Source organism: Balaenoptera musculus, chromosome 6, assembly GCF_009873245.2.
Source record: "Balaenoptera musculus isolate JJ_BM4_2016_0621 chromosome 6, mBalMus1.pri.v3, whole genome shotgun sequence".
Classification (NCBI taxonomy): Eukaryota; Metazoa; Chordata; class Mammalia; order Artiodactyla; family Balaenopteridae; genus Balaenoptera; species Balaenoptera musculus.
The window spans coordinates 106,138,631-106,161,727 of record NC_045790.1 but is presented as its reverse complement, the minus strand read 5'-3'; the positions used below and the strand labels follow the sequence as shown (position 1 = coordinate 106,161,727).

The window sequence follows — 23,097 nt, the reverse complement described above, 5'->3', positions numbered from 1 at the left end:
GCCTGCTCTGTGCATGCAATGGCGTTGGGGCCATAAGACATAATATTTGTGAACAACATAGTATTTATGAATTCCTACAGGACCTTAACTATGACTGCCTAAAGGAGCAGAAATGTGTGTAGCTTGGTGGTGTTGAGGGCTGCTCCATGAGTAAAGTTCTATTTTTTATTCTTTAATTTGGCTGCCCTGGGTCTCCGTAGCAGCGCGCAGGCCCTTCGTTGCCAGCTTCTCTCTAGTCGCGGCACTAGGGCTCTAGAGCGCGCAGGCTCAGTAGTTGCGGCATGCGGGCTTAGTTTGCCCGTGCATGTGGGATCTTAGTTCCCGACCAGGGATCGAACTCGCGTCCCCTGCACTGGAAGGCGGACTCTCAGTCAATGGACAGCAGGGATTGTCCCGTTTAAAGTCTATTTTGACTACTTAGTTCTTTTCTTTTTGGTTTTTCAGTCTGTCTCTGGATGGTGGTTATAATTAAATGACATCTGCATGTTATCAGCTTCTAAATAGAGGCCCCACTATGTCATATTTAATCTGTTCAAATTCTAGTTCTCTAAAGTAGACCTTAGGAGTTCTTTTTACTTTCCATGTAACTTCTCTCCAAAGTATAATAAATATTTGATTTTGCTAACATAAAGGATATTAATATAAGGCAGGTGCCTTAACATATTTCTAAAAGCTGGAACAAACCAAGTAATGCTTTCCTTGATTATAATATTAAATTGAGGTGGTTACCTGTGTTACCAAGTTTTTTATGGCCGCAGCATGAGCTTGTGGGATCTTAGTTCCCGACCAGGGATCGAAACCCGTGCCCTTGGCAGTGAAAGTGCAGAGTCCTAACTACTGAACTGCCAGGGAATTCCCCAAGACTTTTTAATAATATGAATTATAGTCATAATCAGAGGTCAGGAAGTTAGACACAACTTCAAACTGCTAAAATTAATTCAGATAATAAATTTGCACTTCTACTGATATATATACCTTCAGTCAAATGTACAATTCTTGCTTTCATTTATCTTGTGTTTTGAGGTTAATAATGTACTTTTTCACATATTGCATGTCAATTTTTTTTTTTAAGTTCCTATGAGGTAGGATCATTTTGTAGAGAAGGAAACTGTGTTGAAAGATTGAGGAATTAACCCAAATTCGCACAGCTACTAAGGGACAGAGCTGAGATTTGAAACTCATTTGGGTGCCCGATAGCCCATGTTATTTATTTATTTATTTTTTGGCTGCACGGCTTGTGGGATCTCACTTCCCTGACCAGGGATTGAACCTGGGCCACATCAGTGAAAGCCTGGAATCCTAACCACTAGGCCCCCAGGGAACTCCCAGCCCATGTTATTTTAAGACTACCACCAGATTGAGCCGTGTTTCTCTTGTACTTGACCCTTTAAAACAATTGCTCATCAAAAGCATGGGACTTGAGGAGCTTCTAAATGTCTGCAGACTAGTCAAATGTAAGGTGTATCTTTTGGGACTTGTACAGTTGTCTTCCCCTTGGGCCAGTTTTGGAATTGCAGGATTGGTTTATGAGTATAAATAAACTCATAAGAAATGTTGACAAGCATACAGTTGCTGAGAAGCATTGAAACAGCATAATCTAGTGAGGAGATTGTAGACTTCAGTGTCAGACAGAGCTTGGTTTAAGTTAAGTCCTGCTTGGGTACATAACAGCTATTTAAGAAGCCATTTCTGCTAGCTCTTCAGTTCTTTAAATACGGCCTTTGGACCCTTGAAGGTCTATAAGATGGCACAAAATCAACTGAGGGTAAAACTGTTGGTGCCTCAGCATGAATCAAGGGAGTGTCACCAGCCTATGCTGGTTGTCATTGTATTCTTCACCAGCATGCATGCATGTACAGTAAAATAAAATGCCAGTATCACTTAAGAATGTCCTTGATGAAGCAGTAATATTAATTGGCACTCTTAACCCCTCAGTAGATACATCTTTTGAGTAGTCCCTTGATGAAATAGGAAGTACGCATAAAGCACATCTGCTGCATATCAAAGAAAAATGGTTTGCTCAAAAGAAAAGTACTTGTGCAGTTCTTTGCATCTCCTGCTGAAATAGCCTCTTTTTTTTAATGGAACGCTGTTTTTACTTGAGAGAATGAATGACAAACTACGGGTATTTGACAACTGTTTTGCAAAAGTGAACGAAGTGAGCCAGTCACTTCAAGGAAAACAATTGACGTTATTTGTTGCTGATGACAGAATTTGAGTTTTCAAGTGAAATATTGGAATTTTAGAAAATTTGAGTTTACCACCATGAGGCTACTAGCTTCTGATACTTAAAAGACTTTTCTGATGAGGTGAGTGATGAAATTAACAAATATTTTTATGATGATTTAACAAATATTTTTTTGATGATGTATAAAGAAATGTCATTTCCATTTTCCAAATAACCAGTGTGTTACCCACTCAAAGTGTTAGACCAACTTATCTAACAGAGTTTGAGAAGAGACCTATTGTCAAGTTTTGATGTATTAAAAGAAGAATATGTACCATTATCTCTAAAAGTTATTAAAATTCTCCTCCCTTTTGTAACACATACCTGTATGAAGGTATGTGTTACACTTTAAATTTCTAATATGGTTAATACTGATTCATATAACGTATAAACAAAAGCTTTTTGGGGACCTGTAATTTTTAAGACTATGAGTGGGTCCTGAAACCAGAAAATTTAAAAACTGCTGAGTTAGCCAACTATTTCCTTGCCTCTAATAATGGAATAAAATCCACTTCTCGGGATTGGTTTTGTTTTAAAATGAGAACATTTACAGAGTGTGTGTGATATGAAAAACATACAATAGATGGTAGAAATTATTTGTGAAATAATGAGATGGGCTTCCAGTAATGTATGACAAGGTTAATTGTCTGCATATGTTTTCAGTAAATATTTTTTATATTAAAGAATTTTGGAAAAAACTACCAATATGGAGTAGGAACTATGGGTCCCCAAGGCAGAATTTTTGATCATCCATTAAATATACATAAGTTAAATGGAAACTTACAAAGCTTTTATTCAAGAATGTGTTTCTACAGACATCAGTAGTAAAGTCTAAGGACACTCACTCTTTCACCACACTTTTATAGAAGCAATTGTTTCATAAAACTTTTTAATGTTTCCTTCCTGACTTTGAGTGTGTACATACTCAATTTTTACATAACAAAATTGTATAATTATATTAGAGATATAGTTTTGTGTTCCATTCTTTTCCCTAGTCATTTTCCCACTTTGCTACGTAGTTTCCATTATAATCATTATTTATGACTGCCTAAGGTCCAGGTCTTTGAATTAGTAGATCACACTTTATTAATATTCCCTTACGTTAGTCATGAAGGTTGTTTCTTCTGGTATTAGAAATGATGCTATGATGCATTTTCTTTATGTTATACAGCTTTTTTTTTTTTTGCCTTTAGGTTATAGTCACTGAAGTGGAGTTACTAGGCCAAAGTAACACAAACACATATGTATATGTGTTTATATACACTGAAAGTGTATTTAGATATATATACTTATTTTTTACTGCTCATATTGTATGTGATTGTATTTATACATATATGATACATGATATACATACACACATCATATATATATCTGTGCGGTGGGAAGTGAGAAGTATATTCCTTCGAAGGAAGGGATTCCACTTTGTAGAAATGGACAGCATATATTTTGAACAAATAATAGTCTACCAGTTGACTGAGACTGAATTTGTTTCATTTGTTTGCTTGCTAATTTTAAGAAGATAGGAAAATTTTATTTTAAACTTTCTAAAGTTTTTTTTTTTAAGCAAGTGACAACTCTTCAGACTTATGAAACATTGCTACAAAGGGTAGTACTTTATTTCAGTAGTTAATCTTTAAATTTCAGTTTTGTTCACTATAACTAAGATTTCTGTACTGTTTTAAGTGTTAGAAATTTAAGTAGTAATACTACTTTCAAGTGTAAAAGATAGATGTGAAGGAAATTATTATTGGTTGTAGTTGGTATGGTATATTATAGTTCCTTTAATCTAAAATCCTTTTTCAGAAAAACTGTGACTTTTCTTTAGGAAGTAGGATTAGGATAATCGAGTTGACTGAAGTTATCAAACGCACATTTTTGTCAGTTAAATTTTCAGTCAAGTAGAATATGATGAAATATACTATTCTTTTTTTTACTGATTATTGAGAAGATTCTCCACAGCTGTGGAAGCTGAGGGTACACATCTTCCAAAGTAGAGTGTAAGAAGGTAGGTTGATTACATGACACTACGAAGTGTCATGTAAATTCATTCTTCAAAAGAAATTCTTATCCACTTGTTTCCTTATCTTTTGTCTCTTTAAGATAGATGCTGAAGGTGGGGCAAGGTGATTGGGTTAGCTTATTGACAGGTAACTGATAAATGATTTCAAATTCTCAAGTGATAGATGGGAGAAGTATGAAAGAAATTTGAAAGGGGGTTGCCTATAACATTAATGACTTAGGAATGACTTTAGTGATAACTGAGCTTCATTTTAGTGCTTTTTTTTTTTTTTAAGGCTTGGGAGCTGTGTGCTTGGCAGTTTAGTTTGCACTTTATTTCTTTGTATAAATTAAATATTTGAAGTCCTCTTAATTAACTGCTTCTTTACACAGTTTGGCCTCAGTTTTATTATTTTACTCCTTCACAGGAATTTGTAATCAGCATATATTGCCTTTCTTTTATAGTTTTATGACCTTTGTGAACTATTCAGAACTGGAGGTCAGGTTCCTGACACAAACTACATATTTATGGTATGTAAACACCAGTGATATCAAGTACTTATTTTAAATGGAAGGGATCTGACTTACTACATGTAAATTATATAATAATTTCGTTGCCATGTGACAATCACTATTTAAATATATGAAAAGGTGATTCTATACTTTTCTACATTTTGCTGTGTCCTCTAGTTGAGAATAATTGCTTTTGTAAACTGCTGTATACACAGGACTGGGTTGTAGCCCTCAGTAATGGTTAGGCAGAAAAATAGCCCAGAACCACAGGTTTAAGGCATAAATCTTCAGTTTACTGTTATTTTATCAGATTTTTTTTGAGCATTCATTTTCCTCTGTTATTAATCTGTGGATTGATTAATATACACATATACACATTTGCCGTTAAGGTAGATATTTGCTTACTTTCTTTTTGTAATATAATGTTACCGTTGAATTTTTTCTGAGCCCTTCTGTTATTTTCCTTCCTTCTGAAAATTTCTGGGTCACTTTTCTAATCTTTTAGCTGTTTTCCTATTGGTCTAATATTGGCCCAAGTAAAACATAAATGGGAAGTGTAAATAGTATATCCTCATATACAGTTGTTAAATACAAAGCTAAATGTAGAATACTGTTACAATTATGGTAATTGCTTTTACAAAAAAATTATTTTCTTCAAGTTGACAGCTCTTTTGATACAGTTAAAAAGATTTTTGAAATTCATTTAAAATTTTTTGATTCACACATGATCTTTTAGAAACATTTATTAATGTAGGTAACAGAGAATTGAAAAAATGGTGGTTTTGCAGGGAAAATCCTTGAGAGAATTGCACAGCAGGTTCCTGTAGGCTCCTGTAGCATAAGACTAGCACAAACATTTAGTAGGAACAACTTATTTATTTCCATTTGAATTTTTTGTTAAAACCCAATTTCCAAATAATTCAATGTGTAACTCTTCATTTTTGTTATTTTGGGCTGTGTCTCTGAGTTTGTGCCCTTTGGTATAATTTTTAAAAAATATTGTTGCTATTGTATTGTTTGTAACTGTAAATTTTTACTTTACAGGGTGATTTTGTAGACAGAGGTTACTATAGTTTGGAGACCTTCACTTACCTTCTTGCACTAAAGGCTAAATGGCCTGATCGTATTACACTTTTGCGAGGAAATCATGAGAGTAGACAGATTACACAGGTGTATGGATTTTATGGTAAGACCTTCTATTTCTCTGATTCTGAATATTGATTTACCTTCCTCTTTGGGAAAGAAAGCCACACAAGTCATACATGTGCTTTTCATAGTAAAATTAGAAAATACAGATAATCTTTTTCCACTTTCTCACCTTTAACTCCTTTTCTTCCCTCAATCAGTTGAAAATCTGACTATTGATATGTAGAGAGAACCACTTTTTTTTTAATTGAAGTATAGTTGATTTACAATATTAGTTTCAGATGTACAACATAGTGATTCACTATTTTTACAGATTATACTCCTTTTAAAGTTATTATAAAATATTAGCTATATTCCCTGTGTTGTACAGTATATCCTTGTAGCTTATTATTTTATACATAGTAGTCTGAGAGAACCATTTTTAACTTTTTGGTGTATGTCTTTCTAGATCAGTGCCTCAAAGTGTAGTCCTCAGTTTATCTCACTGGAATCATTTGGGATGCTTGTTAAAAATGTAGATTGCTAGGCGCCACTTTTGGGGTGGGACCTTAGAATCTGCTGAAGGGGAATGTTTTGCACACTCAGTTTGAGAACCTAGTCTATATATATGTATGTGTGTGTGTGTTTATACATATGTGTGTGCACACACCCCAAGCTAAAATGGGATCTTAACTTGTTTTTTAATATTGTGACCAGCCTTTTCACTTCATTGATGTTATTTTATAGCTGCACTGTATTATACTGTATGGATGTACTGTAAATCTGTGTGCTTTCTCCAGAGAATACTAGGAAATCAGGCCATAAATAGAATGCAGCCATTAAAAGCAAAATAGCTACTTCTATAAAATTTTTATATGGTTGAAAGTTTTTCAAAATGAGGTTAGGAAGCTCTTTGAAGGAGGTAGATAGAACTGTAGAGATTATTATTATTATTATCTATCTATCTATTTATTTTTGGCTGCATTGGGTCTTTGTTGCTGTGCGTGGGTTTTCTCTAGTTGCGGCGAGCGAGGACTACTCTTCGTTGCCGTGCGCGGGCTTCTCATTGCAGTGGCTTCTCGTTGCGGAGCACAGGCTCTAGGCACGTGGGCTTCAGTAGTTGTGGCTCGCGGGCTCTAGAGCGCAGGCTCAGTAGTTGTGGCGCCCGGGCTTAGTTGTTCCGCGGCATGTGGGATCCTCCTGGACCAGGGCTCGAACCCGTGTCCCCTGCATTGGCAGACGGATTCTTAACCACTGCGCCACCAGGGAAGCCCTGTTGAGATTATTAATAAGAATTTTCCTTGAGCACAATTAAGGCAGATATTGAGAGATTTGAAAATATTAATCTCATAACCCTTTAGTTTTTAGACTTTATATTTTGAATTATCTTCTGTCATTATAAAGATAAGCTGAACTCTCTTACTCCTGATTTTGTCAGCCATTATCAATTATTAAATTGAGAATTTTTGACAACGTATTGTTATCTATTTATTTATTTTTGGCTGCACCGTGTGTGTTGTGGGATCTCAGTTCCCCGACCAGGGATTGAACCCGGGCCACAGCAGTGAAAGCCCCAAATCCTAACCACTAGGCCACCAGGGAACTTCCCGACAATTTATTGTTGATAACTGTTAATAGGAATTGAAAAGTTAGATGGCTAATATTTATCTCCTTTCTACAAGTTACTTCAGATTTTCATTCACAAAATGCCAAATATCATTTGGAATAAAAAGTGTTTGATTCTTTTGCAAAATAATCAGTATTTTGGATAATACATTATGTGGTGTTAGCTCAGTGAAAGCAACTGGCTCCAACTGTGTAAGATTAATGTTACATATATAATTACACCCCAGAATTTGACCAACATTATCAGTGTAGGGCAAAAGAGATAAAAGGAGGAGAGGAAGGAGGACATTTTAATCAAGATGCCTTGACCGAAGAACATGACAACAGCACAACATCTAGTATTGATTTTTTTTCATCCCCAGCTATGCTCTAGTGTTCATCTATGGTTTTGTTTGATAAGAGCAAGCCCATCTGCTCCTCAGGAGGGAGACAGTTTTAGTCATCATGGAACTTAACATTGATTTTAAAGTAGTAAAAATGTCTATATATAGCTATTATATTGGGCCTTCCGTTCACACTGATAAACATATGGTTAGCAGTTATTATGAACCAAGTGCTTTGCTTACGTGTTAAGGTGAAAAATTTACAAGATTCCTACTGGTAAACTGAGCTCAATGTTAGAGCTGTCTCATGAGACGTTTACAATAAGGACCCTGCCTCACGTAGAGATATAATTTAGAAAATTATGAGGATTGACCATACCCCACAGTCTTATATCCTGTATCATTTTCAGCTGTACTTAGGGCAATTAGTGATACGTCCATTTTTTTCCGAAATTAAGGAAGAAGCCAAAAGCAGACTTCCATGGTATTTAACTGAGAGAAGAGATAATGTACCCTATTAACTGTTGTAGACAGCAGAGAGAATGTTCAGCTGAGAATATGTAAGAACTGATTGGCAGTTTGTCCTTAGTGATGACTACAGGGGTACTTACTGGAACTCAAGTATGTAGTTGCACAATTTGCAGAAAATCTCAGAAGGGGCAACCTAGGCCTGAAAAATGTTGAAATGGGAATTATCCATGCTCCTTTAATTATCCTGCTAGAATAAGGTAGTCACCTTAAATACATTACTCTGTTTGATAGAATTGCCCAGTTTTGTTTTTTTTTTAAGTTTATTTATTTATTTATTTGGCCTGCGGGGCCCCACTTCCCCAACCAGGGATGGAACCTGCTTCCTCAGCAGTGAAAGCTTGGAGTCCCAACCACCGGACCACCAGGAAATCCCCCCCGGTATTAATAGTAAGACAAAAGCTTTTGCTTTGGGTTATGTGAAATTAATATTTAGCTCTACTTGATTATAGCATTTTGACTAATAATTTCAGCTGGTTCTTAGAGCCACTTCTGGAATGAAAAGCAGGACCACATTCTTAGACTAGTTAGACACTAGTCTCCTTCTGGTTCTACATGGAGGACCTACTAGGGCTAACTATGTATCATAACTTGCCATCCTAGTTTAAGCAAATTTCTGTTGTCCTAGTATTAGTTGTATTCTTTACTTATTTTATTTATTTATTTTTTGGCCGCACCTCATGGCTTGCAGGATCTTAGTTCCCTGACCAGGGATTGAACCCGGGCCACGGCAGTAAAAGCGCTGAGTCCTAACCACTGGACCGCCAGGGAACTCCCCTGTATTCCTTAGTTTTATCAGCAGATTCAGAACTTCATTAATGAGAACTCTTTGTTTCTCTCATAGATGAGTGCCAAACCAAATACGGAAACGCTAATGCCTGGAGATACTGTACCAAAGTTTTTGACATGCTCACAGTAGCAGCTGTAAGTTTATGTAAATCTTTTTTAAAAAAAAGCTCAAGTGTTTTCCTGCCAGTAACACTTTGCATATTTTTATCTAATTGCCATTTCAATTATATTGATATCATTAGCACTCACTGATGAATTTAGATATACGACTGAGTTTATTACTATATGTTCAACTCTTTGTTTTCCTTTTTTGCTAGTTAATAGATGAGCAGATTTTGTGTGTTCATGGTGGTTTATCTCCTGATATCAAAACACTGGATCAAATTCGAACCATTGAACGGAATCAGGAAATTCCTCATAAAGGAGCATTTTGTGATCTGGTTTGGTCGGATCCTGAAGATGTGGATACTTGGGCAATCAGTCCCCGAGGAGCAGGTTGGCTTTTTGGTGCAAAGGTCACAAATGAGGTAAAGCCAGCATTTTCGGAAAAGTGGTTTGTTGGTTGCTAATGGACTACATAAAGAACTATGGTGGCTATAGATACCAAACTTCTAGTCTAGTTTACTCAAACTGTGGTGGCTATGGATATCAGATATCTTGTCTAGTTTATCGTGTATGTCTTTCCTTAATGGTTAAATGAGATCACGTAATAAAAGCACCTCCTTTAGCATCCATTGGTACTATGCGTAAAATAAATGTTCCTTTTCTTTCAAACATTGCAATTAAGTAATGAGATAACAAGGGCAAGATAGGCAACTTTTTAATGTATATATTTCTTTGTATATATATTTTTAATTCAGATATAATTGACATATAACATTGTATTAGTTTTATGTATACAACATAATGATTTGACATATGTATTTATTGTGAATAAGCAATATTTTTGAGGTTAACTACTTTCAGTTAAAAATATATATACACGCACACTTACACATACACACACACTGCAGGGTGAAGTAATCCAGCATAATGAAGTCAGAGAGCTAGATTTATCCTGTCTGAGCCTCTGGTTCCTGAAGTTTCAAGAGAAGGATAATAAATCTCTTTCAGAATTTTGTAAGAACCATACTAAAGCCTCAGTAAATGATAGATATTGATAGTAATATATTTATTATTAAACCATAAAAACTTTGTTTCATATCTGATAGCACTTACAGAATGCTTTTCTTTCAGAAACTTCTAACTAATTATGTTACTATGATTTCTATAACTGAGGCCAAAGTGACTCTATAACTTACGGAAATTAGTGGGGATAACTGTAGAATGGATTCTATAATCATGAGAGCTTTAGTAATTACAGGATTTATACTTTATTTAAATGCTTATTTTCTTATATATGTAGGTTGATTTTTTTTAAAATGTGCTGGATACTTAACAAAACCTTTCTAAATTGCAGTTTGTTCATATCAACAACTTAAAACTCATCTGCAGAGCACACCAACTAGTGCATGAAGGCTATAAATTTATGTTTGATGAGAAGCTGGTAACAGTATGGTCTGCTCCTAATTACTGTTATCGTTGTGGAAATATTGCTTCGATCATGGTCTTCAAAGATGTAAATACAAGAGAACCAAAGTTATTCCGGGCAGTTCCAGATTCAGAACGTGTTATTCCTCCCAGGACAACGACGCCGTATTTCCTTTGAGGCCTTCGCCCATCCTGCTGACCCATTTTTCTGTCCTCTTACCCCAACTTTCGTGTATTACCCTCTACAATATACTTTTTATTGAGCACTTTGCTGCTGAAATGCTGCCTCTTGCCTTTTTTTTTAATTTTAAATTATCTAAATTTATTGTTTGTTATGGTGTCTATAGCAATGTTTTTCTATCAGTTTTCTCCCCCGTCCCACCCCCGCCTTGGACTCATTTGAGAAGACTTGAGAAATGTCTTAATACTCAGACTGCTGCATGTAGCTCTTGCTTATTTACTGGTCTAGGGGAAACAGGATGTTTCCTTTTTTAAAAAAGCCAATTGACAGAACAGACACTGAAATACTCCTCCTTTTGTATTATTCAGTCTTTTGTTTTAGTTCGGTAAGTTTTAAGAAATTTCAGCAGCAAAGTTGTTATTCAGTGGGCACGATGGACTGCAAATGCCTCGAGTTATGTATACCTGTCCCAGCTGTAAACTTCATTGTCCTTTGTTGGATGATATTTTAAATGGATATAAAATAAATTGGTCTAAAGGGCTGCCCTCCTTGTTGTGTTTTTAAATTTTAGTTTAAAAACTGCTACAGCTTATGACTTTGTACATTAAGATAATTGTATTGATCTTTTTTCAGATTCCTTGTATTTTTTAATAAAGTAATCTTAAATAAAACCCAGATAGGTTAAAGTGTTAGAAATTTTAAACAGTGTAAACATTGTTAGCTTAAGTTATTCTTTTTTTCTTTTTTCCTAATCAGAGTTCTTGACCCTTTGGTTATTAAGTTTAAAACTTCAACTGAAATTCCATACTATATATTTAAAAAAAAAATCACTAAACTGTGCCTAAAGAAATAACTGCCATATTAATGTTTTGGTTTATATCCTCTCTAGTAATAGAAGAACATTTAATACTTGTAATGCTGATGTGTTCATTTGATACCAGTTGAGTAGAATGTGATCAATCCAGTTTACAATCTATCATGAGTATCATTAAGTAAAATATATGTACTTTTCAATAGGAATCATTCTTACTGTAACACTTGACCTTAACTTTTAGAAAGTGTTCATTTTTTAACTGCAACTGGAAAGGTTGAAAAGTCAGGACTCTTGTACTTGTGAACTGTAATCTGAAGCAGATTTTTAAAAGTGTAGAAAAAACCAGATTGTCCTTTTTTGTAAAGGTCTGTGATACTATGTTTCGGCTTTGTGTAAGTAATTTGAATATCCAAAGGGTTGTGATGATCAGTTCTTGATATGCAACTGTCCACTTAATAAGGACAAGTGTTCCAGTGTCTCTTATGACTATGGTCATAAATGATGCTGGAATTAACCATATTATGAAATAGTTGGTATCCCTTTACTACTATAATTAATTTTTGTCATTCCAGGAAATCTTTGTGAAGCCAGCCAATTAATAAAGCACTTTAGCATCTGTTCAGGTAGTTTTGAAAACCAACTGTCCCCCTTCAGGATAAGAACTTCCAGGTTACCTAAAAATGCAATAAAAATCTTTATAGTCTAAGCTTCTTGGCACATAATTTTTCATCAGGGCTTTTCTTTTATTAAGCGAGCACAATACTGTTTTGATTTTTTCCCCCAACCACACAGCTCCTTGTGTAGTTTTTAATTGTATAGCTGTAAGAAAGAAGTGGCTAAGACGTTTGCTGCACACACTTGAACTGTTGGGTCAGTAGCTTTGTTTTACTGCCCTGACCCCAGTGTAATTCAGGGGGAAAGGTATTTTTATCTTACAGGGATATGTAGCTATGTATTTTACTAATTGTGAAACACTGGAAATTAATGATGCAGACAACTTGGTGTGGTCTTTGAACAGCTTTCTGCAGTATTTTTTTTCTGTTACCATAAATTGTATTTAAGTGCTTTCTTTCTTCTGCTTTTAAGTTGTACCAATAAAATTGGTAACCCTCAGCCCTTCCTTCCCATTTGACACTCCTTAGCTTAGATTGATGTAGTTGTTTTAGTTACCCGTGTAATGTGACTTTTATTTTTAAGTCATGGTGTACTGCATTTGTTTGTCACTAGTTGGGCATGTGCCAATAATATTCTGTCCATTCCTTAATTGCCATCTCTGTTTTGCCTGATTTTTTTCTCTTCAACTGAATAATGGCTTTTTGCATGAAAAAAAAGTTTTTACTGTTAGACATGTAAAGGGAAGAGAGAGTGAATGTATTGGACTCTGTAAGCCTAAAAGGAATATTTGGATCCCTCTGATAAATAAGGGCTATGTACTATATAGAGTAATCATGTGGTGGAAAATACTTGCAAGTCATAGATTTGTAGGCAGGAGGCTCTGTTATTCCCTGTATCTAGGCTGAATGTAAAATCCCTTATGTTGTATTAATGGGGGTAATAACCATTTTTATTTGCCTATGATATACTTGGTTTCTAATAAAATGTCCTAGGCTCTAGTGAGAACTGTCTACTTTTAATTGCCAATTACTCCCCTTTCCTCATTTTCCTGATATGCTCTTGGCCAGCTTTTCCTAGGTTAATGCTTTTTCCTGAAAAAAATCTCACCACTCTAAATGTGTTCATTTGGGTGTGACCCTAAAAAGCCTGGATCAAGAGCACATCTTTAATATGCAACCTGCATCAGCTCCTACTCTGTCCGGATGCCTAGAACTGTTGGAAGATTTTGATGTCTTAAACCCTGTGTTTCACTTTTGAAATATTGTTCTTTGCATTAAGATTTGTGTGTTTTTGCTTTGTAAGCCCAGCACCAGGTTTTGGAAAATGCCTGTACTGTGAGAACAAATCCGAACTCTTTCTGAGCCTCTTTCATTGTCAGAAACAGAATTGCTTTCCATCAGCCTCCAAAAAATTTGTGTATCTGGAGTCGAAGAGATTTAACAGCAAGAGTCCAGATTTTCAAATGTACTTGTTTTCTAAATGCTAATGTTTGTAAAGCACCTTCAGTTCTTTGGATGAAAGGTGCTATATTCTCTCAGTGTAAATTAATAAAAAGATTATAGGAAGTTTGTCAAAAAATTTTATCTAATGCAGTCTGTCCCGACAAGAAGTTAGCATTTTATATAACACAATTTAAAAATTAAAAAATGCTTATTCCTTCACTTAGTTGCTTGACTAGTAAACAGAAGTGAAACTTTTCTTGTTCTGCATTTGACTCTTCAGTGTTCCAGTTCTTTAAAGACAATATTCATTGTTACGTCCTGGATCCAGTGCCCAGAACCCAGCTTCATGAGATCATCACAACTCTTTCAATTGTGTATTTAAACTGTGCAGTCATGCTGATGAAATATACAGTAGTAAAACACCAAAAAGAAGCATTTGGAAAGTCCTCTAGCATGAAACCAAACACAGTAGATGCTTGGAGAAGGACCTTATTCCCCTCTTACTAGTTTTCTATTTCCTTGTTAATCACTTGGTGAATATGTGCCTTTCTTACCCTCATGATGGTAAGCTTATGCTGGCTTGGATCATTCAATGTTTTCTTAATTCAAAAATGCATGAAATTTATGAATTTTGTGTGTGTGGTGTCAACAAAAATAATTATGTAAGTATATTCCCACTCAGTCCCTGGGCAGCCACTGTTCTCAGCACTTTGCTTTTTTATATAAATGGGAATGGGTTATAAAAGACTGTGTGGAGGCAATGGAATAGTGGAAAGAATATAGGCTTTGGGATCAATCTAGGTAAAAACCCCAGCTCTGCCAGGCAGTAATAGCAGCTAACCTGTATTGAGCACACAGCTAAATGCTGTACATGCCCTGTTTTGTGTCACCCCTACTATGGCTCAATGACTGTATTACCTTTTTTTTTTTTTTTTAGGCAAGAAAACACACTTAGAGATGATAGGTAACTTGCCCAAGGCTGCACAAGAGAGCTGGAATGTGAACCCATTTAGGGCATCCTAGAGTAGTACATCTTAAGCAATATTGGTTATTGTAGCTTTGTGACCCTGAGCAAGTTGGGTTTTCTGAATCTTAAAATTCTGTGTCTAAAATAAGAATGCCATACAGGGTTGATCTCAGGATTAAAAATAGCACATATAAAATACCCAGTCCCTGGCCCAAAGCTGCCATTTATTGAGGGCCCACTTACATATCATTTGCCCAAATTCAGTGTAGTTGGGAAGTAAGAATAACCCAAGGCAATATATAATTGCTGATGTACTGTAGTTTATGTAAGTACAACAAATTTGGAGAAGGAAATGTTTGAGGTAAGCTGGAGTAATTGGGGAAGGCTTAAAAGAGGAAGTGTGAATTAAATGTATACTAGAATGATGGGCCATGTATTTCATATAGTAAAAGCACAGAAGCAGGGATTACTAGAACTTGGACATGATATGAAGGTAAACTTGAGGGTACTCCTTGGGAAGGCATAAGAAATGAATAGCTGCAGTTCTGTTGACAATACCATGTATCAGAGAGGCGTTGGCCAATTGTGAAAGACCTTGAAAACCAAGCAGATGATTTTAATTCATATTTTAAGAAACAATGAGTGACATTCAAGATTAGTCTCCTAGTAAGTTGATCCTCCCCACCAGGACTCCTCCTACCACATCTCCCCTAGTCTTCTCTGACAAATGATTCTGAGGTTCTCTCTCTTTTCTGGCTTGGTGATTATAAGGGTGGATATTGTTTGTTGGTATTGAGGGGATTTATGGTTCTGTTATCTTGGGATTATGTAAAATATTAATTTGGGGAGCCAACAGATGTTCAACTTTTTTTTTTTCCTTGTCAATGCCATTTTAAAGGTCCCATTACAGTTTACTATCATCATCATTTTATAGAAGGAAAGATGTAAAAAGAGCCATCTCAGAATAAAGGACAGCCCTTTACACCAAATAAATTCGGCTTTATGAAAAACTATAGTCTCGTCTTTACCATTTGTGAAGATCAGTAAGAGATTTGTCCCCAAACTTATGGTGTGTATAACTCTAAGCTGTCATATTATTGATGCATAAAAGCGTATTCTGATAAAACAGAAGTAGCTTAAGAGAAAGTTTTATGCCTCCTCCCAGCTCCAAATAGATGCCGAGGATCTACCAAATGAAAACTACACAGGATTGCAGAAAGACTGAAGGGGATTCCACCTTAGAGGAAGAATTTTGTTAATATGTTAATGAGTTATGTCTTATTTTCAAGGATGGCCTTGTTAAAGTAGAAGAGAAAAGGTAACTGATTTATAATGCTTATGTGCTGGTAGTCTTGCATGCTTAGGTCTGTCAACAACACTAAAAATGCAAGGAAATTTATTTTAAAATTGATTAGCTGGAGTAGAAGTCACAAGCATCTGCAGTATCACAGGACGGTTAGCAACACATTCAGGGGTCAGTTCCATTTAGGCATTTGAGAACCGAGCACATTGCTTTTGGTTACGGCATCAATTCTGTTTGCAGGGTTGATTTTCCTTTCTTGGTAATTTATTTTTAAAATCTCTTGCTTTCTTGGAAGCCTTCACCCAAGCTTGTGATCTCTTCTGCAGAGGATTGAGCATCTAAACCACACTTTATATTGATAGATTGTTACAGTTTTCTTGCCGGATCCTCTGTGAAGTGTTAATCTGTGAGCTCTAACCATTTCAGCATGATGTAGTCAGGGACCGGATATATGAGGTGGTTCAAAATGAAGCTCATTTTGGAGACTTACCTCACTGTCGCACCTGCCAGAGGAGTTTGGGAAATTGCAGCGCTTAGCTGTTGCTCCTGGCGTGGTGCAGTGTTGAGGGGCGCCAGCAGGTGTGTGGGATGCAGGACTCAGAGCCAGAAGAACCTGCCCGCCGCAGGTGTCTGGCGCCGGAGATGCAGTTTTTACTTTCGACCGCACGGTGGCGCATAGATCTCCCCGGCAGTGTTAGCAGTCTCTAAGGCACCTCCGCCGCCACCTGCAGTCTCAACCAAACTCTAGGTGGCGGGATGCGACGGCCCGAGCGTCCAATCGGCCGCCAGGCTTTCGGCCACACTACGGCTCTAGCCAATGGGAGCCGAGGAGAGGCGCGGAGGAGGCGGACCCTGCAGCAAGCCTGGCAGAGGCGCGAGGCCCTCCGCCCGCCTCTCCGCCTACTCCAGCCTCCGCCGCCTCAGCTTCCCGAGCGAGCCCTACGGCCGCCGGAGCAGCTCCCGCGGCGGAGCAGGAGCCGGATGGTCAGAGGAGCCCGGCAGCCCCAGCAGCCGCGGAGTCGCCTGGGCCCCAGGTGGGGCGGGGGCTGAATGGAGGTCGGGGTTGGGAATGGGGCGCGGGAGCGGGCCCAGGGCAGCAGCTTGGGGCCGTGAAGGATTCGGGGCGCCGAGGCTGGAGGGGCGGTCGGGCTGCGGGGAATTCGGGGGGGCGCCAAGGGGCGGCGGAGCGGGCTGGGCGGCGGTCGCATCCTCCAGACCGGATGAGAGGGGCGTGTGAGGGAAGGGGCGCCAAGCGGTGAGACGGGGGGCGCTGGGCCGGGAGGGGCAGGGCGCGCGCGCCCGGTGGAGGGGCCGTGGAATGCGGGGGGCGCGGGGCCTGGAGGGGCGGGGCTCGGAGGGGCAGTGCCCGGGTCGGGAGGGGGTGGGCACTGGAAAGGGGAAGCCGGAGGGGCTTGCGGGGGTGTTGAAGCAGACAATGAGTAGGTGGCGTTGGGTGGTTTTGGGGAGCTGGGCTGTGACGAATAGGAGCTGAGGATGGAGTGAGAGACCAGGAGGCAGAGCAGGGTTTGGGCTAAGCAGACATTAGGGGAACGGTGAGTCCCAGGATCGCTTGGTCTTGGTATTTAGGGGAAACAGAACATAAGGCATTTGTAAGGTCAGGTATGGGCTTAGACAGCCTGTAGTTCTAGAGGGTGGTGCGTTGAGTTCTTGACTGGCACACTAGGGCCCGCAGATGTGATCTTGTATGTTACTTTTAGTTACCATCTTATTTGGTCTGCAGACTGACTGGCACAGTGGAGAAACCACCTCGAAAACGGAAAAGCAGGTAAGGCAAAATGCCTTCCCAGTTTTGCTTCGTGTTTTTTTCCATTTGCTTGGCTGCACCTATACTATACTGCATAATTATACACTGTCAGTAGATGAAGTTTTTTACTTAGCTCCTTTGTTAATGAATATAACTATCTGCAAGCTCTGTCTTCTAGGACTTCAAAGTACTGCCTGTACTTTTTTTTTTTTTTTTTGGTATCTAAGATTATGTGGGAAAGAGATGTGGATAATTGAGAAAGCCTAGTTTTTTATGTTAGCTGTAATTTCAACTTCTTCACCAGCTCTGTTTAAAAAGCTAATGTTTATTGAACATCTACTGTGTGCCAGGTACCATGTGCAAGGGCTTATTTGTATTATCTTCTGTAATCCTTGAAACACCCCAAGGAAGTGTGTACAGTTATCCCTGTTTTAACATGAGAGAGAACTGAGGCACAAGAGAGGCTGAGCATTTATATAAGATCACACATCTCGTAAATGATAGAACCAGGATTTGAATCCCAGCAGTCTGACTCCAGAGCTGAAGCTCTTAACCATTATATTATAATGCCTCTAATAAATATACAATTGAAAATAGGTTTTCTTTTTTTTAAAAAATTAATTAATTTATTTATTTTTGGCTATGTTGGGTCTTCGTTGCTGTGCTCAGACTTTCTCTCATTGTGGCGAGCGGGGGCTACTCTTCGTTGCGGTGCGTGGGCTTCTCATTGCGGTGGCTTCTCTTGTTGCGGAGCACGGGCTCTAGGCGCACGGGCTTCAGTAGTTGTGGCACGCGGGCTCAGTAGTTGTGGCTCGCAGGCTCTAGAGTGCAGGCTCAGTAGTTGTGGCACACGGGCTTTGTTGCTCCGCGGCGTGTGGGATCTTCCTGGACCAGGGCTGCAACCCATGTCCCCTGCATTGGCAGGCAGATTCTTAACCACTGCGCCACCAGGGAAGTCCTGAAAATAGGTTTTCTTACTGCTTTTTCTGTTTTCATTGTATGTAGAGTCTAATAAGCAGTTGAACCATAGAAAGATAGAAACAAAGGACTTAGGTAGTCTGCAGCAAGTGCATTGTTCCTTGAGTAATGAAGAGCATGCATCCATTCCACAAGCATTTCTGAGCACATTCCATGTGTCAGGTACTACATAGCAATTCTGTGTAGTCATTCGAAGATTCCTTTTTCATGGATGTAGGCATTGGCCTAGAGAAAGTAAGTTACGGTAGTGAGGATGTGACCAGTAGGACCACTGTGATAGTTAATACTTGATAAGTTATCGATGTTAATACACAGTAAACCTTAACAGTAGGTAGATGTGAAATGCTGATCGTGGAAGGTGCCAACAGCCAAAGTTCCTTTGTCATTCTTTAGGCCTGTATGGGCCAATGTGGTAGCCATATATGGCTGTGGAACACTCAGAATGTGGCTCTCATGACTGAGGAACTGGACTTTTAATAAATATTGTTAATTGTAATTAATTTAAATTTTAAAACCAATATTTAATTACTGGAAAATGTTTATGTCTGGAACAACTTGGGTATGTGAATTTGCTTTTTCATCTGTAAATTATGAAATCTAAATACAGATCAAATTTTTCCAATGAAAATTTAATGTCCAAAGTGAGGCATATATCTAAGTATTAAAAAACACACCAAATTTCAGATTAGTACAAAAAGTGCATGGCAAATTTCTCATTACTAATTTTTATGTCAATTACTTCATAAAATAATATTTTAGATATATTGGATTAAATAAAAGTATTACTCAAATTATTTTCAGTTTTTTTTTTTTTTTACTTTTTCTAACATAACTATTGGGAAAGTAAAAATTACATACATGGCTTGCATTATATTTTCTTTTCGATAGCCCTTGTTTAACTTTCATTACCCCACTGCCAGACTCTTGGAGTAGCCTCCTGACTGGGTTCCCTACCTTGAATCTGTAATTCATTCACATACTGTGCAAGTTGATCTTGTAATTCTCAAGCTTAAGATCCTTATGTGGTTCCCCTTGTTTATTGAACATAATTCAGACTTTTGAGCGTAATCATAAAAAGACACTGCCCTCTATTATGATAAACCATAATGGAAAAGAATATAAAAAAAAGAATGTATATGTATGTTTAACTGAGTCACTTTGCTGTATAGCAGAAATTAACACAAAATTGTAAATCAACTATACTTCAATTGAAAAAAAAAAAAAAGAGACTGCCTTTATTTCACGTCTGTCTTTCCAGCCACAGTTGAGTACTGTGGCCATGTACTCAATAGCGGCCAAATTCTCAATAATGGATCTACTAAACTTCCAGTAATTAAATGACTTAACTTTCTGGTGAATGCTTCACAATGAACTAATTGCTGAATGTAACTCTATGTCCTGTTTGCTATTCCCAGAACTTATGTTTGGGTTTTTGCACGTGATTTCTCTTCCTCTCTGGAATACTTTCTCCCCGTTCCTTGGCAAGCTCCCCACCTTTAAGACTTCCCTGAAACATCACATCTTCCATGCAGACTTTCTACCCTCTCCTTCACCTTCCTCTTCTCTGCTTTGTTTGTTCCTATGATAGCCTGTAGATACACCTAGGTGTAATGGTTTGAGCTGAATTTGAATCTTAGCTCTGTCAGATACAAGTTGTGAGATCATATGCAAGTTAATAAACCTCTCTGAGCCCCGCTTCTTCATCTGTATAACGGAAATAATAATAGTTCAACCCTTATAGGGTTGTAAAATGCTTAGTATAGTGCCTGGCACGTAGAAAGTATACAGTAAATTTTAGGTTAAAAAGCACCTATTAAATACCTTTTATTTCCCACTTCTTTTCAAAATATATACAGTATGAAGGATTAAAAATAAAGATATTAAGGCAAAAAGCATGAGAGAATAGTAATAAAATTAAATCAGTGGCGAAGTTAGGATATAGACTAGAAGGTACTGCACAGTTACCAAAGGTAGGTTCCATATTTGGCTCTGAGTTTCCTAGAACAAAAGCTAAGAAGAAAATAAAGCTCAGCTTGCACGTTCATGGTGTCTGTAAAATCAAGCACATGTTTAAGAGAGGCACACTTTTTTTGACTTTTAGAGAAAAATTTCTCTCACTGGTTTTCATAATGGGGACACTGTGCTTTTGTGGGGGAAAAAAAACCCAATGACAAATATAGTAGGAAGTTTTTTTTTGTTGTTGTTGTTTTTTAAGATTGCTTCTTATAATGCTTCTCAATCCAGGTTTAGGTAATACCAGTGAACATCCTCCGAAGAGCCAGAGCAACTGGATTTAGGTATACTGCTCACCGATGGTTTGGCTTGGTTCAGAGATAAGGAGGAATGAGTAAGCTGCAGGGACTCTGCTTATCCTCAGCGCCTAGAATGGTGCCTGGCACTTAGAGAACGTTTGATTGAATTATCGAATGAATAATTTGTTCCGTGAATATTATTTCTGTAATCAAGTTTTGGTAAGCATCAGGCACCAATGAGGGCACACATTCCGCATGTCTGAGGTCAGATCCTGATTGAGTCAGCATTTTGACCTGAATGGACAGCCAGCGTACATCTCTAAAGAGATCCTGTGGGCGAGACCAAGATTTTCTTTAGAAAGCAGGTCTGGGATTGCTCTAAAAATAGAAAAAATAATGGCCAGGTGAGCTCTAAAGGTGGATTATAGAGAGAAGATGTAATGGTTGTAGCCAGAAATTATTTATAGCTGTTTTTATGAGTTGTATACTGTGACCATAAAATTCTCAACGTCAAATGATACAACTTCCTGGTGAACACTGCATGGTGAATTAATTGCTGAATGTAGCCTTAGGTATCCCTTTGAGTTGGCCTGCTGTGTAGAGTTGTTGACTGTTACACCGTATATCCTATTCCATTTTAAGAAACAGTTGCCAAAAATGTGATTTTTATTTTAGGATCGTTGCTATTAAGTCATTCTTTTTGATAGACATTAGTTTAGTGGCTGAGTTATCTTTTGAGAACATTCCTAGTGGACCAAATTATAAGACAGTTTAAGAAAAACTAAGATAATTTGAATAAGCACCGCATGGCCCACGGTTACCAGTTCTTTGTGTCTTCCCTCCACCCCCGACCACTAAACATTTGTTTCCCTTCCTTGGTTCTTCTTTGAGCCCCTAGTACTGAGGGGGTGCTCAGTAAAAACATCTGAACTAACAAGTGCATTGGTGGTAAGAGGGAGGTAGTGTGGGATGGGGCTTTGGTGGTCCAAAATAATGTGATGCTATTTAATGCCCCTGACAAACTGTACTAGACTGAGAGGAACTTTAAGATTAGGAAACTTGATCTCTATGTGGTTTTGGAAAATTCTGAAGGCTTCAATATGTTTGTTAATAAAGTTTGGGTAATTAGTTAGAGAATCCTTTCAGATCCTATTAGGAGCAAGACCCATTTGTTTGGGATCCATGTCCTAATAGGATTCATGTTGATTAAAGCTTTATTGTATGATTTGTGTGGGGTGTGTGTGTGTATGTATGTAATTTGTTTGAATTACAGTTGAATTAAAAACAACCTTCAAATGCTTTCTAGTTCTGGGTACTAGGGATATAGACATGAATGAGATACTGCCCCTGCTGGGGAAAAGCTCGCAGGTTAGTGGGGAAGACAGACACAAAAATAAGGTGGTGTAATTGACTTTGTATGTATACAAAGAGTTTATAGTAATTCTTTGTACTGGTAGTGAGGGCAGTTTCTACAGACATTTCATCTAGGGTCTGAAGGTTTAGAAGGTGAATTTTGGCAGTCGTGTGACTGTTGAAATGGTAGAGAGTAGAGCCGGGATGTAGACTGACAAATGATGAAGTCTTAGGTGAGGTGAATTCAGGACCAGTGTCAGGTGTGGGAAGAAAGATGTTTTAAAATGCTTGGGCTATGGTGTCAGTTTAGAAATTACACAGTAGTTCTCAACAAGGGACGATTTTCCCTCCCAGGGGGCATTTGGCAATGTCTGGAGACATTTTTGGTTGTTGTAACTCGGGGCATCTATTGGGTAGAGTCCAGGAATGCTGCTGAACACCTACAGCATACAGGACAACCTCCTAACCGAAGAATTGTCCTGCTCAAATTGTCAGTGATGCTGAGGTTGAGAAATCCTGAGTTAGAGTTTGAATCCTAGCTCTTCCTAATACTAGCTTTGGGCTCTTGGACAAAGTATTTGCCAGATGCAGGTAGATAGTACCCACCTTGTAGAATTATTACTCTCCTCTAATAGCATATAAACTGCCTGAGTACAGAGATTTTTGTCTGTTTTCCTTGCTATTCTGTTCCCAGCACTTAGAACATTCCCTCACATATAATAGGTACTCAGTAGCTCTTTGCTGGATGATTCAATGAATGGCTAATTT

General features: G+C 37.9%; 2 protein-coding genes across 5 annotated transcripts in view; both read left to right on the top strand.

Moving 5' to 3' along the window:
* The window catches only part of PPP6C (protein phosphatase 6 catalytic subunit), a 33,174-nt gene extending 21,786 nt beyond the window's left edge, over positions 1-11,388 (top strand). For both annotated transcript variants that reach the window (XM_036856051.1, XM_036856050.1), the window contains exons 3-7: positions 4,691-4,756; positions 5,783-5,924; positions 9,185-9,264; positions 9,447-9,656; positions 10,589-11,388. In XM_036856051.1, coding sequence (XP_036711946.1) covers positions 4,754-4,756; positions 5,783-5,924; positions 9,185-9,264; positions 9,447-9,656; positions 10,589-10,837 — 684 coding nt within the window. In that variant the 5' untranslated portion in view covers positions 4,691-4,753 and the 3' untranslated portion in view covers positions 10,838-11,388. The remainder of the gene's footprint in view (positions 1-4,690; positions 4,757-5,782; positions 5,925-9,184; positions 9,265-9,446; positions 9,657-10,588) is intronic.
* A 5,493-nt stretch (positions 11,389-16,881) lies between these two features.
* SCAI (suppressor of cancer cell invasion) overlaps positions 16,882-23,097 on the top strand; it is a 132,667-nt gene continuing 126,451 nt past the window's right edge. For 2 of the 3 annotated variants that reach the window (XR_005020404.1, XM_036856490.1), the window contains exons 1-2: positions 16,882-17,015; positions 17,723-17,767. Coding sequence is in view for 1 of the 3 variants with exons in the window: in XM_036856490.1 (XP_036712385.1) it covers positions 16,963-17,015; positions 17,723-17,767 (98 nt within the window). In the remaining 2 variants the exon portion in view is untranslated. Of the gene's footprint in view, positions 17,016-17,722; positions 17,768-20,968; positions 21,022-23,097 lie in introns of all 3 variants that reach the window. The other variant, XM_036856491.1, reaches the window with a different exon arrangement.